The 18,305-nt window shown below is 37.5% G+C and overlaps 1 protein-coding gene and 1 pseudogene across 1 annotated transcript in view; both read left to right on the forward strand.

Annotated features, from left to right (window-relative positions):
- Positions 1-5,270: 5,270 nt before the first annotated feature.
- Positions 5,271-18,305, forward strand: part of LOC149254903 (uncharacterized) — a 233,874-nt gene continuing 220,839 nt past the window's right edge. The window contains exons 1-2 of the mRNA XM_089457142.1: positions 5,271-5,564; positions 10,537-10,563. Coding sequence (XP_089313268.1) covers positions 5,460-5,564; positions 10,537-10,563 — 132 coding nt within the window. The 5' untranslated portion in view covers positions 5,271-5,459. The remainder of the gene's footprint in view (positions 5,565-10,536; positions 10,564-18,305) is intronic.
- LOC149254904 (uncharacterized) lies at positions 13,328-13,916 on the forward strand (annotated as a pseudogene).

An 18,305-nucleotide genomic window follows, 5' to 3' on the forward strand; every position in this document is an offset into this window, starting at 1 on the left:
TTTAATCGTTATGCCCATTTCAACGACCATAGCCTCAACATTATTTATTATTATTATTTATTCGGTCCAAGTTCATTTATCTCCTCCAACCATCAATGGCCTCATTGTTCACTTAGACCATCTCATCAATCCTCACAATAAAATATGGAAGTGAATTGGTCCATTATAAATATTCTTTCTATGACAATGAATTGGTCCATAAATGAATAAAATAACTACCCATGGTCTTTTCAATGTTTATGTTAATAACCAATCACATTATAAAAATATTCGTGGATCACTATGACATTAATTAATGGATCATCGCATTAACCAACTAACCATTGGACCATCAAATATTTTCTCTCTTTAAGATCCTGCACCTTTCATTAAGGTCATACACTTGTATTAAACAAATTCACTTGTACATGTACCGCTCTTATGAGTTTTGTATTGTTCCTGTGCAAATATTGTCTAGGTTGGCATCAAGGACAACATATACCCATAATGCCAACACTTAGAGGTACAAGGCTCTCAGATTTTGGATTAACATGTTGAACTTAGGCGATGATTCTAGAGCTCAGAGGTGCAACACTCTTGATGGATAAGAAAGCCAGAATTCCTATCAGAAGTTGGAATTCTCTTTCTAACATGGCTTGTGGTGAAAGTCTTAATTTTATTAACCAATTTTGATACTAACCTTTGTTATAAAGTAAATGTTATGGGATACAAAATTGGCTCTAACTATGTGACTAGGATTGAGTATATTAATGTAGTTTTAACTTTTACACTAACATTACTATTGTAGTTGATAAACTTGTCTCTCTCTTCCTCTCCCCACACACACATACATTGGTAACCACCATTTCTCTTTCTCTTGCACAACATAATTTGTCTTCGCTGGATATCAACTCTTTTGTTGTCATCACTTAATCTAATCACTAGTTACCTTCCATAAACTTTACAAATATAGTGGTAAATACCATTTTGTATCTCTTATCTTGCTCAACAAAAAATATCTTCATTAGAAATCAACTCTTTTTGCCATCACTTGATCTAATCACTAGTTACCTTCCACAAGATCCCCTTGTTTGCATGATATCATTATTGGAGCAATTTGAGTCTATTTACTACAATCTCAGTAATACGTATATCCTGTTTTCCACTTGATTTTTAATATACATGGATATGATATTTTGTAATTCATTTAATGAGATTCGATAAGGAATAAATATATAAACATTTTGTTAGAATTATTAAAGTTTACTATCATCAATGACTTAATCAAAATTAGAGTTGTGAGATGTTTTATGAGATCGTAAGCTATTACACTAATATGTCTTATGATTTTTTGAATCACTTACCCAAAATTGATATGATGAATCACTTAGAGGGCATGATGCTGGCATGGGTTTGATTGTTAAAGCAATTATGGTTTGATTGAATTTCATATATGTCAATCAAACTTTAATCATTGTTTAAGAGATCTAGTGTAACCAACTTCAAAGACAAGCCCATATTTAATGGTTCATTCTGGAATACCATCAATGACTTATTAAAAAACATAGATCCACCTTAAATCCAGATCTATTAAGCAATAAGATGGATCCCAATTCCTTAAGGTGTATATTTTTAATCATTTAATTCAATGTGATGTATTAATTCCTTCATATTAATTGACATAGAAAAACCTTACACCTTAAGAAATTCTATTCTTCTCACATAAATTCGAATTTAAGATGGAACCATGTTGATTTATTACTTTTAATTTTTGTCATATACATATTTACATAGTTATTTATTTTTCTTACTACAAACTAAGTAGATGTTATTTTTTCTTTTTTCACAATCAATTCTTAATCAAAAGTGAATCTTTGTTTTTGTTTTTTGTTTCTTGTTTTTGTTTTTTGTTTTTCTTTTTGTACGCAAGTAAGCATCTCTACATTAGCAAAAATATTTTACATAGCTTACAGTCAAAAGGTCATTGTGAGGCTTGGCCTTGAGGCCCAACTGAGAAAAACTTCATGCATATCATCTGCCCTAAAAGGGGAAACAAAATGGTCTTTTAAGGAAGATAGAAGTTTGATACACAGTCATAGATAATGCAAAAATAAAAAAAGGATTGCGAGAGAAGCTTCTGCCATAAATTCTATAAATATGGCCATCAAAACATATGCCATTTGGAGAACAAAGGAATGACTGTAGCAGATGAAGCAAGATAGAAAACTTGTTCATGTTGCATACTTTCCCTTGCCCTTGCCACTTGTTGGAGCCTACTTCACTTGACTAGGACATACATCATCAACTTTCACATTAGGAGGTTCTTCTTTTGTTGTTTCGTCCACTGTGAGGCAACCATAGGTGCTAGTGTCTTGTGGAGGGGGCATCTCGTCAATAGCATTAGTGGGGGGCTACTTTGAGCTCCTCTCTTTTATGATAAATCACTAACTTTGAGACCCCTAGGCTAGTAGGCCTCTGTCTTGCACTTCATCATCTAGGATGATGGAGGGAGAAGGAGGGCAAAACTGATGGGTGGGAGGACAATCTTCATACCTTTCTAGGGAGCTTGAGGACATTGAGGTTGTAGATTGACAAAACATGTACATAATGTATAAATATTTTTTTCGGAAGAAATCACATTGAAGATTTTGGTCGATGCCTTTCGAACCAACGAGTGTGGTTCATCATGTCCTAAAGATGAACCACACTCGTTGGTTCAAAACGCGTCGGCCAAAATCTTCAATGTGATTTCTTCCGAAAAATTCTTTATACATTATGATATGGATCACAGAAGCTTGAATTCGAATAAAACATGTACATTAAGAATTTACTAAAGAGATGGGCGAGAGACATAATAGATGTTAGCCTAATCCTCCTGGCTTGGTTGTTGGAGCTTTCTTAGAGACTGAGTTTTCACATCCTGAGAAGCATATAGAGCTTTTCGTCCATAATTTCCATCACGTCTTCAAATTTTGCGATTTTGTGGATGTTTTGTTGTTGATCTATATGATAGTCTACGAGGATACACCCAAGAAGGATCTTGATGTTTTAGTAAACATTTACTGCTTTCATGTAGCTGACATATCTGATACATGTGGAGGTTCCTATGTTGGGAATCCATTGCTGGGTTTTTGCATGTACACGCTGATCAATAGTAAATCTATGATCCCGTTTGACTAGAGTTTCATAGTGTGCTATCTCTTGGCATACAACTTCAGGAATGATTTTCTCATAATGAGCTTGAGACTACCTAGCTTGAGTTTGGGCACGCTGTTGGGTAATAGGAGGCATGCTTCTGGGTAGAGGAGAGGAGGGGGAGGGACGACCTTTGCACTTTCTTCAGCGAGATGATGAGGGAGTGCCACATGTCATGATGTTGGGAGGAAATTAGCTGAGGTGAGGAATAGGGAGATGAGTTTTGAAGGGAGGATAATCCGGCGACGGGAGAAACTGATGGGTTTGAGCCCCAGGGGCTTAAGAGGAGTGCTTTGAAAACATGGGAGCTAAGTTAGGAAGCTTGGGAGGGTCGCATGAGGATACAAATTCCAATTCAAAAGTGGGCGCTTGGTAATCAAACACCAATCCACATGCCAAAAATACCAAGGAATGGGCCAATTAACAAGAATCTGAGACAAAAGAAATCAAATTGTAGGGATAAATATCTTACCTTGAGGTGGGGAGAGTGTGTTATAAAGAGAAAAATGAGGCAAGCTATGACCCCTGCAGCTCTGATAGCCTCTAAAGGATGATGCGTGAGATTGGAGTGGATGAAGTGTCAGAATGGGGTTACATTGTCTTGATAAATGGGTGAAGACACCTCGAGAAGCATAATTTTTCCAAGATCGAGAGAGGGCATTTTGTGTGTCAATCGATTGTACCAATCAAGCTTTAAGAAGGTGCTTGCCAGAGCCGAACTGTCGTCTTGATGATGCCTAGTACCAAGAGGATGATTATTGGAGATGTTGTTGGGAGGCTTGTCCTTGAAGGAAGGAGAATAGATCATCTAAAAATGATGAGATTTGGTCATGCCCAATTGATGGTGTATAGTGGCCATTTCTCGTGGTGTGGCGGCATAGTATAAATTCGAGGTTGTATAGCTCGTGTGAGCTTGACTATTTTATGGAGTCTTTGAAGTGCGGAATGCAATGATGACATGTTGTGTTGCTTTGCAGTGGGTGGCAGACATGCCAAGATCCTTCTTGTGGTATCTGTTTATCAAATCATTGCGGAGAAGGGGGGTCCAACTTATGGCACCCAACTTGGGGGGTAATGTTATTTAGTGTTACATGACAACATCTCCCCCATATTGAATTTTAAAACACCTAGTTATTCTTGATGCAAAGATTGCCCACATATCTCTCTAACAATGACATCTCTATTGGTCAAGGTTAATGAGAAAGAGATCAATTAAGTAGAAGAAAGATGCAACGATGTTGCACATGTCTACCTTAAGTTAGTTCTATTAGTAATAATTTGTATTGTGAACCATAGGCTTTGACGTGTGAAATAGTTGTATGGGATTGAGAGCTATGAGATTGTCTTATGAAATTGTGAGCCAATATCTTACTTGGTAGTTATATTTCCACTACATTGTTAAATTGAATAAATTGTCATTTCATTTTTTAATATTATTAAACTACATGACCTAATGGAATAGAGATTAGTGACAACGGATTAAGAGTTTAACATTTATAATCAAGTTTCAAATCCTATAAATTCCATCCAATACCTTAATCACGTTTCAATTCACAAGTTGTTCTAATACTTTGAAGCAATGATTCAAACATCCCAAGGAGTAAGAGTTGAACAACTTTGTAGTGATTGAAACACCCCAAGAAGTAAGGGTTGAGAAACAAAGACCCTAAAGAATAAAGGATAAACTTAAGGTACTAAAAGATCTTAAACTTGTAATTATTGTTTTTTAAGATCGAAATATATTGATAATTGACTTAAGATTTATTTAAGTGAAATTCATATTCAAATCTAGTTGACCACCACTATAATTGATAGACTCATGTAAATAGTCTACAAACTAACACTTACACATTCACAAAAATTTCCCACTCATAAAAACTTTTACCTTATAACCTTTGACTCAAGACCCAAAATCTGATTAAAAATTTAAACTCCATTGATAAGAAGAAGATCGTAAACCTGACTTCTAACCTTTTAACAAACCTATAGTTTATTTATCCCAAAACATACATCCCAAAGAAATAACCCAACTCTAACGAAACTATGGTGTCTTTTTATTAAAATTTTTTTTAGATTAATATTTAATGACGATGATCACATGGACTCTGGAATTACCTCCTGTGGGAATTTCTCAAATGACTTCTTGTGGAAATTTAACCATGAATAACTTTGAAAACACAGCAGAGACTCGGGAGCATTGAAAATCATAGGAGCGACCGGCATAAAATCTGTTAAGTTTGTTCAAGGGCTTCAAGCGGCGCAAAAGCAGATTGCAGGGCAAAGAGATGGGTGGATCCAGGTCAATGGAGATGCTGTTCATGCTTCTCATCTGCATTGCACGCCCCATTGCCGCCGTAGATGATAAATGTGCAGCTTGTAAAGCAGTTGCTGTGAGTTCCTCTCACATATAGTCTTCTCACCCAATTTTCATTTTTTCTGTTTTGGACATGTTTGATCAGAACTAGATAGAATCTCCCAGCATGACAATGCACATTTATAAACAGAACACCACACATAATCAATCGGTCGAGACTGTATCCTATTGGGCATTGATTCATTGCCAACGTAGGTTAGGTTTAGGTACTTTTCAGGGACAGGTTCAGTGATGTGATCTTGAGTGCTCTGCACAAAGTTAAATATCATGATATATACTTCCCAACTACATATTGATATACATTCCGCGTACAGTGTGTATATATCTGTTTCAATTTTGATTTTACCTCGTTATCACCATGGCCAGTAAGTGCCGCAGAGCTCGCATAAATGTCTCGATCATTATGGTTCATCCACTTACAATTTCACTCATGGTAGTGCCGGTGGGGTACTCTCCAAATCATCCTCCCTCAAAAGTGGGGGAGTGAATGGTAAAAGCTCATTAATTTGTCTTTGCATTCCCCGAAGAGAAGGTGTGCCCTGCCCATATAGATGTCTGCTCGAAATAGGTGATGGACACTAGTTTGTTTCCAAATGTCCAAAATTCCTGCAGCGATTGGACCATCACAGTTTTCCTCATTTTTTAGCATGTGCGATATTTCTCAACTAGCATTCCGCGAAGAGAAGACATGCCCTGCCCATATAGGTGTCTGCTCGAAATAGGTGATGGACACTAGTTTGTCTCCAAATGTCCAAAAATCCTGCAGCAATTGAACCATCACAATTTTCCTCATTTTTGACATGTGCGATATTTCCCCACTAGATATAGATATATATATATATATATATATATATATATATATATATATATATTCCGTGTACAGTGTGAATATATCTGTTTTCAATTTTAATTTTGATTGTTTCGCACATAAAAAAATGTTGGTATAGGAGCAGCCATACACAAACATTTACACACAGAAACTTGCACTTAAGAACCACAGTTTCCTCTTAACGATCATATTGTATTAATTTACAACAATCAGACATCACTCTCTTAGTTACATCAGGCGTCATTATATGCAATTGAGGTGCTCATAACAAGATTTGTAATATAGCTAATTGGTTCAACCATCTCCATAACTATCTCCACAATATCTTTATGAAGATCTCCATGAATCTCTATTGATTCTATGTGATCTCCATCCCTAACTTCTCTCATATTCTTCATGACCATATCTAGACTTTTTTTACATAGTCTGCTTTCATTAATGTATTATAATGATTTCATTGCATCTTAAGTATGAATTATTCCTTCATACTCCCCTTAAGAATACCTGTGATTCAATCTGGATGTCTTGAGTTGTTTTCATCTTTAGTCTTCTGCACTCTGTATCATCTTCAGTCTTCTTCATCTGTATCCTCAATTGTTGTTGTTTTTTTGTCTCAATATGCACTGCATCTTTCTTTGATTCTTTGATAATTCCTACATCTTGGGTCAATCATTTGGACTACATCGTCTTTATATCAAGGGTTTTTTTAGCTTACACTTGACCTTCTCATGGGTTTTCTATGGGTTATCCTCAATCATTACATCATACTTAGGGTTTTCCTTGCCTCACCCTTAACTATTAGAATTTTGAAGTGGTTTTGGCTTATCACGAATTATTAATTTCATCAAGTTGTTTTGGCTGGCCAGAAACCTGCCTCTGTCATTACAAAGTGGTTTTTGGTTTACCATGAAGTATTACAAAAAATACTCATGATTCATTTGACTCAAAGAAATGACTCCATAAGTTGACAAATCTTTCCTAAAAATGGTTAACTTATCCTTAATGACATCTAACTTTTGGAGAACCAACTAACTCATGAACTTTGTATGAGAGATATTTTTGTACTGTGTACATTGGAAGACTCGATCATGTAAAATCCTTTCAAACTAAAACTGACTTTTGGCCATCCATTCACATCTATCCAACCATAATGTACCTGTGATGATCACTTGTGATGATCATGATTTTTAAGACCACAGACACTGAAAGGATATAAATTCCAACACTTAGCTTAGTCAATGGATGGAATAGGCTTTTGGATCCCTGTGCAAATCATGTTGTACCGTTGTTGTGAGCAGGGATGTAAGAATTGTTGAAAAATCAGATCCGATTTAGGTTGACATGGGCTGGTTTGAGGCTGAAAAATCAGTTGATTAGCAAGGAAGACGAGTGTAGAATGGTGGACAGTCATCGTGTGATAAGATATATACTATAAAGAGCACAAGAAGTAGGAGATGCTGAGTAGTGTAACAAACTCTCCATTGGCAAAAAATTGGTTGGGAAATTAACAAAATTGAGAAAGAAACCAGTAAAACATGCATCATCTGAAAAGCTTGGAAAACATGTCACCCAAAGAACTCAGGAAAATTTAAGAAAATCGTCTGAAAATTTAACAATGATGCCAAGAATGCTTCAGGAGAAGATTGCTGATTTGGATGTTGAGATAGAGAATAACAAGTTTGGAGATGAAAAGGAAGAGGAACTTCCACAATTCAATGAGCTAGAGCAAGTGGAAGGCAGTAAAAAGAAGGCAAGCAGTGAACAGGGTTTTGTTGATTTAGTGTCTTCTGTTTCTAATATTGTTGAGTCTCCGGTTGATAAAGCAGCAGATAAGTTGAGTTGAGGAAAACACACTCGGATTCTAAAATAAAATTGGATTTGTCCAAGGTATCCAAGGCAAATTTTCGTGCTTAGATGAAGAGAATGGTAGAGAGGTGCAATTTGCAGGTGTGGATCAGCTACAAGAAGCCGAAGTTGTAGGTATGGATGAGACTCTCTATACATTATGGCAGGCCCCAGAAGCCTAGTTGGCATGGTATAATATAGTTTGGTACTGAGGTGTAGAAATGAAAATCTCTTTGGAATTGTTACCAACTTCTACATCTGTGGTAGGTAGGCTAACGTTTCCAACCAACATTGACTCTCATTTGATTAAAGAGCCAGTGGTTGGTGAGGTGACGTATTTAGCATCGGCCACACCAGTTACATGTTATGTAGGAAACTTATTTTCATTTGGTGGCAACTTCCATATTTGATTTTTGGAGTAAATCTGAGAGGCGTGTTGCGTACATCTTTGACATGTTTGGTCCACACAAGGTTGCATTTTGGGGCAAATGGTTGATTTTTATATGACCATTGAGGGGGGAGTATTACAGTTCGAATATTATTGTTGAAAATGTAGCAAGTAAGATCTTTTGGCTTGTGCCTTAGCCAGTGAAGACCTCGAATTGTCCTCATGAGTTAGACTTCAGTTAGGATAAGTTATTTCCAGTTTACTGGAATAATCATCAAGTTAACATGCATAGAGTTGGAGCTTCAGTTAAAGAGGACTCTTCATCAGTTTGACTATAGAATGAGGTGGCAGTTAGCAGTTAAGTTAGAGCGAGTTAGTCTTCAGTGAATAAAGAGCATGTTTGATCTCCAGTGTTGATTGGAGAGAGCACGAGTTAACAACTCCAGTTATGATTTGGAGGAGTGCGAGTAACACTCTTAGTTAACTCGCTATAAGAGCTCGAGTTCTAAATTAAGCTAGGCGTCCTTGCATGGATCGAAATTCACATATAAAGAGAGGACTAAGGCACAAGTAAATAACAATTGTTTGGTGCACAAAGGTTTGTGACAAGACAGAGCTCACGAGTTTGTTAGAGAGCCTTGATTGTGGAGTGTAGGAATTGTGTCCTAAGAAATAGGAGCCACAAGTGTGCTAGGATTTAGGAGCTGTTTGTGCGCTAGAAAGAGGAACTTGGGTCCTAAAAAATAGGAGTCCAAGTGCTCTAGGAAATAGGAGATCAGTGCAAGAAATAAGGGGCTCAAGTGCGCAAGGAAGGAGGAGCAGAATTGAAGCAAGACATCAGGGTGAGAAATAAGGGGCTCAAGTGTGCAAGGAAGGAGGAGCAGAATTGAAGCAATACAGCAGGGTTTGCGGAGCAAGTCAAGGAGGCAGCAGAGGAAGAATTGTGTGCAGGAACTGAGATCAAGTAGTGATCAAGGCAGGCCAAAATCAGTTGTATCAGCTGAGAATTGTGTGAGAAGCAGAACACTTTCTCAAGAGAGACAGATTTATTTGTAATAGATTCAATTGCCCCAAGAACAATCAATAAAATAGACACATCAAGCAAGCAGGTTTTCCCTGTTGGGTTTCCTGAGAAAAAGAAGTGTGTCAATTTGTGTAGTGTGTTTTTATTCCGCTGCATATAAGTTGTTAAGAGGCTCTGTATCTTGTTGAAAGTTAACTGGTTTCAGTTTTCAGTTATTCATCTAAGTAGTTGCAGAGTTTCATGGAAATTTAACAATTATAATGGTCATATGTTAATTACAATGAAGATGTACTTCAGGTTAATAAAGTCACATGTCATATTTAACTTAGCATAAACAGTTAATTAGTTTCTATATATGGGAATACGAACAATATCTCAGTCAATGTACTCACATAAAAGATGTGTTTTAAAATGTAACGTATGCTATTCCAATGGTTCTCTCTCTCTCTTTTGCTGGTCTATTCGTTTTCTGCTATTGTTGTTTGCATTTACCAATAATTTTTGCTCTGTTCTTTTTGTTTTGACTGTTTAAAATCTCAAGCTACTACCAAACCCTTTATTGGTGTTTGGAAGACCATGTAACATTTAAAAAAATCATGGTTATATTATATGGCCACTTGTCAATTCTTGGAGGAAGGAAGTTTTGATTTTTTTTTTTCTCGGTGAGTAGAGGAATCGGCAACTAGGCCAGTCTTGCACTCATGTGAGAGACAAAGTTTTGATTATTTAGCAAGATTTTTTTATCTTTTCAAACGAGGGCAAGCATTCATTGTGTTATATGTTACTAGATTCTCTGTATAATGAAACAGATCCATGTTTAAATAATACACTTCATTCTGAGAGTAGAACTGAATTTATTTTCGAGAATTTAATTCTAAGAAGCAAATTATTTTCTTGTGCAGGTGGAGCTGGAGGCTGCACTTACTAATGTAAATATTTTTATCACCTATTTTCACGTTCCATCTCCTTATTTAAGGTCACTGTAAAGTAAGGAAACTGTTAGCACATGTTTACATACTGCTACCGTTTCATGATTCTTCATAATGGTTTGTTAGATGTCTGATATTATCTCTCTATGTTCCATAGATCTTTTATTCCGCTTCTTTGTGTTTGTACTTCAACAAATCTAGTTTATATAATAGTATTAGTTACAGATTACACATGCCACAAATTTGTTTATAAATATGTCCTTTGCTGTTAATTTTTGGTATGTTCTATGCTTAAGAGCAATTTACTTCAATTTCTTTATTAGCCCAATATCAATATCCAGTTTAGCAATCACATCAGCATGATAGTAAAATGCAGATAGAACATAAACATAAACAGTAGAAGACAAGCCAAGACAAGAGGACACAAGATGTGGCACCAGCCAGGGACAAACCCCAATGTGGGGAAACCCTTGATCAATTCTTCTTATATTCTTCAATAGTTCAGCAGAGAGAGATAGTACAAATTTACAAATCTGATAATTTATGACAGCAGCAGAAAAACCCTAACCAGAAAAGTCAACGCTGGTCAAACAGGGCAGAATTCTTCCTCTAAACAGCTCGGTCAAACCCAGTCAACTTCAGCCTTCAACAGCAAACCCAAACAGTCCAAAACAGTCTGAAAAATTCAGTCAAAGTCTGGTCAACTGAAGTCAAACTGCAGCCAGCAACTAGGGCAGTCAACGCTGGTCAAACCAGAGGTCAGATCACCTCGGTTTCAGTGCCCAGATCTGCGGCCAGCCAAGGAGAAGCTGCCTCACCCAATCTGCAGTCAAAGGGAGGTCAACGCTGGTCAACACAGCCCCTGAAATTCGGCCAACGCTGGTCAACATAGTCAAACAGTGAGAACAGAAAACGTCCTCCTTCCTTCGCATGTGTGAGAGAAAGCTGCCAGATTTGCGTACCCAATCAAGTGAGGAGAGAGAGATGTGATGAGATGAGATGATGAAATGATGCCTTGAGGTCTCCTCCTTTTATATGCAACGTTGAGAATGAACGGGGGGTAAAAATGCCTGTTTTGTTTGCTGGCCAACCTGGACAATTTGTCAATAATACAAATAAATTCATATCTTCATTTTTACATGTCGGAATCGGATGATCTTTAGATCAATCCTACACCTCTCGAAGAGAGGAATCCAAGAAAAATATCATCTGTCGTCATTTTCTATTAGGAAATAAGAACTGTTTACAAATTTCTGTTGGACACCTAATCCTCAATGGGTTAGTGTGGAAGCCGAATGGACAAAAGGAGTCCAAGAGACCTTGGGATGTGAAACCCAACGGTCACATAATGTACTATAAATGTATATCATTTGTCAATAAAAATTGTACTGCATGTTTTATCTTTCATATTTTCTCTTGCTGCCCATGTGTGTTTAACATGGTATCAGAGCAGGCCTATCCCTGCCCTGCATAATTAATTTGAGCCATTTGTTTTATGGCCTTTGTGTGCAGTTTATTTCTGCCATGAAATTCATGAATATTTTCTCATGAATATTTCTTTAGCTCAATTTTAGCTGCAACTTGATTATACTGCTGCTAGTGTCTGCTCTCCATATAGAAGCGCCTCCATACCCCTGACAATCTCTGCGCTGCTCCTCCATATAATTAGCTGCTACACTGCATGTTGTCTTGAGATAACCTGCCTCTGCCAGCGCTGCACATCTGTCCATATCTGTTTAACACTGTCCCATAACATTTGAATGCGTTTCCATTTGAACGCTGTCCATATCATATTAACGCTGCGTTGGTATCATTATTGAATGGCTGTTGAATATTAATGCTGTGCGTTGAACTAGCCTGACATGCTGATAATTGAACGCTGGTCCAGCTCCTGTGGTATAAGGCCTTTGAATTATTGAATGCGTTGAATAGTATCAGAGCCTTTAATAACGCTCTGCAGCACTGCAGTTACATTGAATACTCCTCTCCACCGAGTCTCTCAATACCACCCTTCGATCTGATGTCTCTGTCACACTAAAATGCCATTTACATTGAACGCTCCTATTCCCATCGGAGGTGGTTCCATACTCCACGCTTCAAACACTGTAAACACATAAAATCCCACATATTACCTCCTGTCAGCTATATTCTCTCTACGCCACTCTGATGAATCTTCCAATCCTGCCTCTCCTTGTTTTGCCAAACCTGTCTTCCTCGCGTTTTTCATTGACTCAGTAGTAACGTCTCTCGAATTTGCAATATTAGAACAATTTTCGAGTCCGGCTGCTGGAGAAGAGTACCTGTTTGGTCCAAGCAAGCCCCGGTGCCTCACAAGATTCACGTAATACAAATTATCAAACCTCAAAGGACTCAAACGATCCATTGGCACGACCCTGTTTAGACTACCACGTCCAGTGGTAGGGCACGCTCATTTGAGAAGGCCTGCATGGGCCTTGTCCATGGAAGGGTCGATAGCGTTGAAGTGAGTGAATGTGTATAATCTGTTTGTGAATGCACTGTAGTAGATTTGCCAATTGTGTGACCACCTGAAAGTGCAATCATATCAAGTAAAGAGAGACCTTTAGATTCAAAGATTTTGCATAGCTGAGTGACATTAGAATCGCCTCTGGGAAAGTTGTTAAGGACATTGGCTTCTAGAGAGACACACCTATCTCCTCGGCTCTGCTGCACCTTTTTTCAGTAATCGCCACTAGCTTCTTCCGCTCCAGCGTTTGGCACCTGCTTTTGGTTTATTGAACGTTGAATGGTATACACCCGGTTGAGTGGAATATTGAATGCGTTTGATATGCGCTGTCTAATGAGCTTTGGTATGTGCACATTATATCCCCACCGTGGAGACTTTTGTGAAAAGGTTCAACATAATCCTAACATGTGATACAGGTATGGGCCTCTTTGGATTTCCACAACTCTTGTATTTGCGGTAACGACACTGGGAAATTATGCTTCCTATTTGTCTTCCATAAAGAGTGAAGATAAAATTGACTGGCATTATGACATTAATTATATGAGCTGGGCTGCGTGCTTGATTTATGGATACATCTGTTTGGTACCCCTCGGATTTTATTTCCTCCTCCGTTACTTGGGCATATCAACACCCTTGGTGCAGCTGTGGTGTCTTTATGGATATTCTCTGTTTATCTTCATTCCAGCTTCGATTCTATTAATCTTCCCAACTGAGTTTTTAAAATGGACTGTTATTGCTCTTGCTGGCTTAGCAGCAGAATATGCGATCTTGCATGAGTGGAAGTGACAAATGGATTACAGCATGCATAAGTGCATTTTTAATGCAAATATTCTTGGCCTTTGTAATTAAGCTTTGTTTCTTTGTATGAATGGGAAGGGCGCACTTATATATTTGATATTGGTTCATTTAAAATAATGTTAAAATTAAATGATGGGGCATTGTCTCATTGACTTCTGAGTATATGAAATCAGATACTGAAACCCATATACAAATGATTGTGGAAATGATTCAAGAAGAAGATTTTGGGCTTAAACCAGAATTAAAAGGGCTATTGTATTGAGGTTTGGTTGAGACAAAACTTTGTGCAATTTAATGTGAAATGGAAACTATATGGATAATGGCCCAGAGTGAGTGAAATGCCAAGCTTTTGATTGAATCCAGCATATGTGAATGTAATTGTGGTAATGAATCTGAATTATGAGAGCATTCGAAGTTGATGGGATTGATAGTTAAAATATGAATGAGGATGAAGGAAACTTCACATACAGTGATTGATTTTTATTGAGTTTTCATGAACCATGAAATATGTGAACAGGTGTTTGATAAGCTTCTGCATGCAAATGATAAAATGTGAATTTGCCAGGAATTGAAAGGTAAGCTTCCACATATTAATTGAGATTGCCAGTGGTAGAAATTTGCCAGACATTGAGATACTGATTGAGCATAGGGCGAGATGCATGTTCATATGCATGTGCTACTATGAAACACTTGAAATTGCAATGTTGACTTAGTTTATATATCTGCATTGTTCCACATAAGATTATGAGATTATGTACAATTCTTTCTGTGGGAATCTGTAATCTCACAATTGTTGTTGTTCCACATGTTATCATGAATGGTTACGGTCGCTATTGAACTTGACTATTATTTTCCACTGGCCGAGAAAGTGAAGGAGTATTTGAAGGATTCAAGCAAGTTTGCAGTTGTTGCTGCCCCATTGTGGCTTTGTATTTAAAATTCATTATAATGCATTAATTCCTTGCTTCAACTGCTGCATAAAGAGTTTGGTGGGCTGATTGTAATCTTTTATGGAGAAAAGTTTTGTCGTTTGTTTTGTCAGAACATAATGTTGGTCATGAGTAAACTCTTATTTTCATGTAATGGATTGTAATCGGTGCTTGCTGGTTGAACTCTGATCATTTGCTGCACATGTATAAAGGATATTGCTGTGTACTATGAGTAGGTAGTACTTTTCTGCACTCAGTAGTAGTTGTAAGGTGTAAATCTGACATTGAAGAAAAAAAAATGGCTAGAACCAGTGAAGTATTAGAGTTCCTCAAAACTCTAATGTCGTCTACTACTCATGATATATTAAAAGTCAGCAAAGTTTCTCTCACAGATATTCAGGTCTGTCTACAAAATGCACAGGAAAAGATTGATTTTTTGCAGCTTGAATCACAGCTACAGCAAGAAGAGCTACATCAAAATAGACATCGTTCTGAACCTGTTTTTGTTCAGAACACTGAGACAACCACCCATCACCAGCAAGTCAATAATGTTACAGTTCATTCAAATAAAACAGCAGTTGTAAATGCAGATGCAGAAACTCAGTCTGCACTTCCCAAGCCTATCATTAGACCTTGGGAACAGCTTGTCCACAACAAGCACAGAACTGGTCTTGGATATGACAAGGACTTGTCCTTTCATATTCCAGACTACTCCAAGCCCATTCAGTTTCAGAGTGCTGGATTCATTCATGACAGTTCACTTGCTCCTCATGACAGTTCAGCTTCAGCTATTCCAGACTCTGCCTCTCTTCCACAACAACCACAACAACAACAACAACAGATTGTAAAATGCCAACATTGTGATCGAGTTGACCATTTGAAAGATCACTGTTTTGATCTTCATTCATGTAAGCACTGTCATAAAACCAGTCATTCTTCACACAGATGCTTTAGAAACAAACGTCCTGCAAGAACAAAGATTCATCTTGGATGGATCGCTTCTTGGCAATGGGCATCAACAGCAAAGAAGATATTCCAAACACATGTCAGAACTTGTTCCAGAGTATTGAACAGTCTTGCAGTTGAGTTTTCTCCATCTTCTCACCTTGTATCTAACAGGGGGGGAAATGATGGTCATCTACAAGCTTCAAAGTCACATCAAGCGAGCCTGAGCCACAACCTGCCACACGAGTTTCAGAGTTGTAGCCAGAGACAAAGATGCCCCTGAACATGCCTTCAGTTGGCAATCTGGGACACTTCCTCTAGCAGAAGACTTCAGCTTCTTGCCAGTTTTGGAAGAGTTCTGGGAACACAATTGAGAACACTTCCTCTAGCAGAAGACTCCAGCTTCTTGCCAGCTTTGGAAGAGTTCCAAGAATTGCGTTAAGCATTCCAGAGTTGTTGGTCATCCTTAAACCATCACAGGTTGAGACTTCCCTTTTCAGGTTGAAGTTCTCTCTTTTATGCGAGGTGAGGCCTCCCTTTCATGGTTGAAGGTTTCCCTCTTTAAAACAATAGGATCACTTCCTCTAGCAGAAGACTTCAGTTTCTTGCCAGTTTTGGAAGAGTTCCGGGAACTGCACTAAGCGTTCCAGTGTTGGTGGTCATCCTTAAACCATCGCCCTTTATACCAACATTTCAGAGAGCACATTCAGCCTAGTGCTGCCATGCATTTTTTGCACATTTTGTATTACAACTCTCTTCTTGGACTCATACATAACCCTTCGGATTAAGGGGGGGAATGTTGGACACCTAATCCTCAATGGGTTAGTGTGGAAGTCGAATGGACAAAAGGAGTCCAAGAGACCTTGGGATGTGAAACCCAACGGTCACATAATGTACTATAAATGTATATCATTTGTCAATAAAAATTGTACTGCATGTTTTATCTTTCATATTTTCTCTTGCTGCCCATGTGTGTTTAACAATTTCCATATCGCATAATGCTATTTTTTTGAGAATGTAGCATAATGTACCCTCTTAGTTTACTTATTCTGCCATCTGTACTATGCTGAACTGTACTTTTAGTTGAGAGCTCAACTGAAAGTCGCTTTGCATGGGCATTCAAAGCTAAATAGCGCTTTGTTTAATCACAAGTTTTATTTATTTTTTCCATTGTAGTATAACCAACCATGGTCAGCAGTATAAGTCCCACCATAACTAATAGTTTCTAAGGGTGTTTAGATGTTAGTGATACATATTTGCTTTTGACAAGATCATGCATATTTGTTTGAGGTTATGAAAATAGGTTGTTAGTTGTTAAGCCAATGTTTATTGTTACAACAAAATCTGGGGCCCTGGTGCAAAGCCTCGCTAGGTGATATAGACAATGTGTAACAATGAGAGTGCCACCACTATCAACTTAGCAACTACTCCCCTCATTTTAGTGATGGATATAATCCAACACAAGGGAGGCTTCCCTAGTAGATCTTAGGGATCAAATAACCCAATCAAATTAAGCTAAGAGCCTCCTAAGGATTCAAGAATGATTTACCACCAAGGAATAAGGTTAAACAATTAAGGTTTAAGGTGAATTTGCGAGGTGATTTCTAGATTTGAGTTCAAAGGGTCCTATGGCTCTTTGAAGGTTTATGACAATAAATAAAGGCTCAATAGAGTTCCTCAAACACACATAATCAATAAACTACACTTTGCTGGAGTAGACTAGCATCTAACTTAGAAATTGCAGCAATAGACTGGTTTATAACAGCCAGAAATCTAACACCAAAAACTATGATAATAAAGTGAAAAATGAGGGTTAATGTTAAGAGTAAACCAGATAATTAATAACAACATTTTTCTGTGGTTGAAAAACATATAACAACAATTAAAACCCTAGACATCAGTCCTAATTTATTGCTGAAAAGTACACTTAAAATGACACTTTCACTTTTTCAATAAATTCCAAACAAACCAAACGCTAGGACAATAACATCCAAGATATTAAATGCTTAAACCCTAATTAATGATTTTGTTGTAATTAAACGCTAATTTACCCTAAAACAATCAAATTAAATGTTTTTACGAGTATAACTGATTGTTACAAAAGAGAGAGGACTAGTGCCTTTCTCAATCCAAGGTTAATGGAGTCTAGGAAGGAAAAAACTTGAAGAATTTGGAGTAGGGATAAGGCTCAATTTCTAGTGTAAGTCCACTCACTTATTCTAGGGTTTTGCATCAAGGTGCTCAATTTCCAAAAATGAGTTAAGAGAAGGAGCCCACTTGCTACTTCCTCAAAGACTTGGAAGAAGAGTTTGTTTAAGAAGGTTAATGAAACAACTACTACACCCACTTGCTTAATACTTAATTACATTCATCCAAACAACTACTACACCCACTTGCTTAATACTTAATTACATTCATCCAATAAAACACTAGCCAAGATAAAATAAGTCCACTTATTGGATTTATGGTGCATTCATCCAAGCTTCACCATAATCATCCATGAAATGAGATCAAACCCACATCAACAAAGTCCCCAAGAAGGTCACTCAACTAGTGCTCCATAACGAACTAGAGAAAAAAAAAGT

The sequence above is a fragment of the Pinus tabuliformis genome, chromosome 7, assembly GCF_031772625.1.
Source record: "Pinus tabuliformis cultivar Carrire ecotype Pingquan chromosome 7, CPIR1, whole genome shotgun sequence".
NCBI lineage: Eukaryota > Viridiplantae > Streptophyta > Pinopsida > Pinales > Pinaceae > Pinus > Pinus tabuliformis.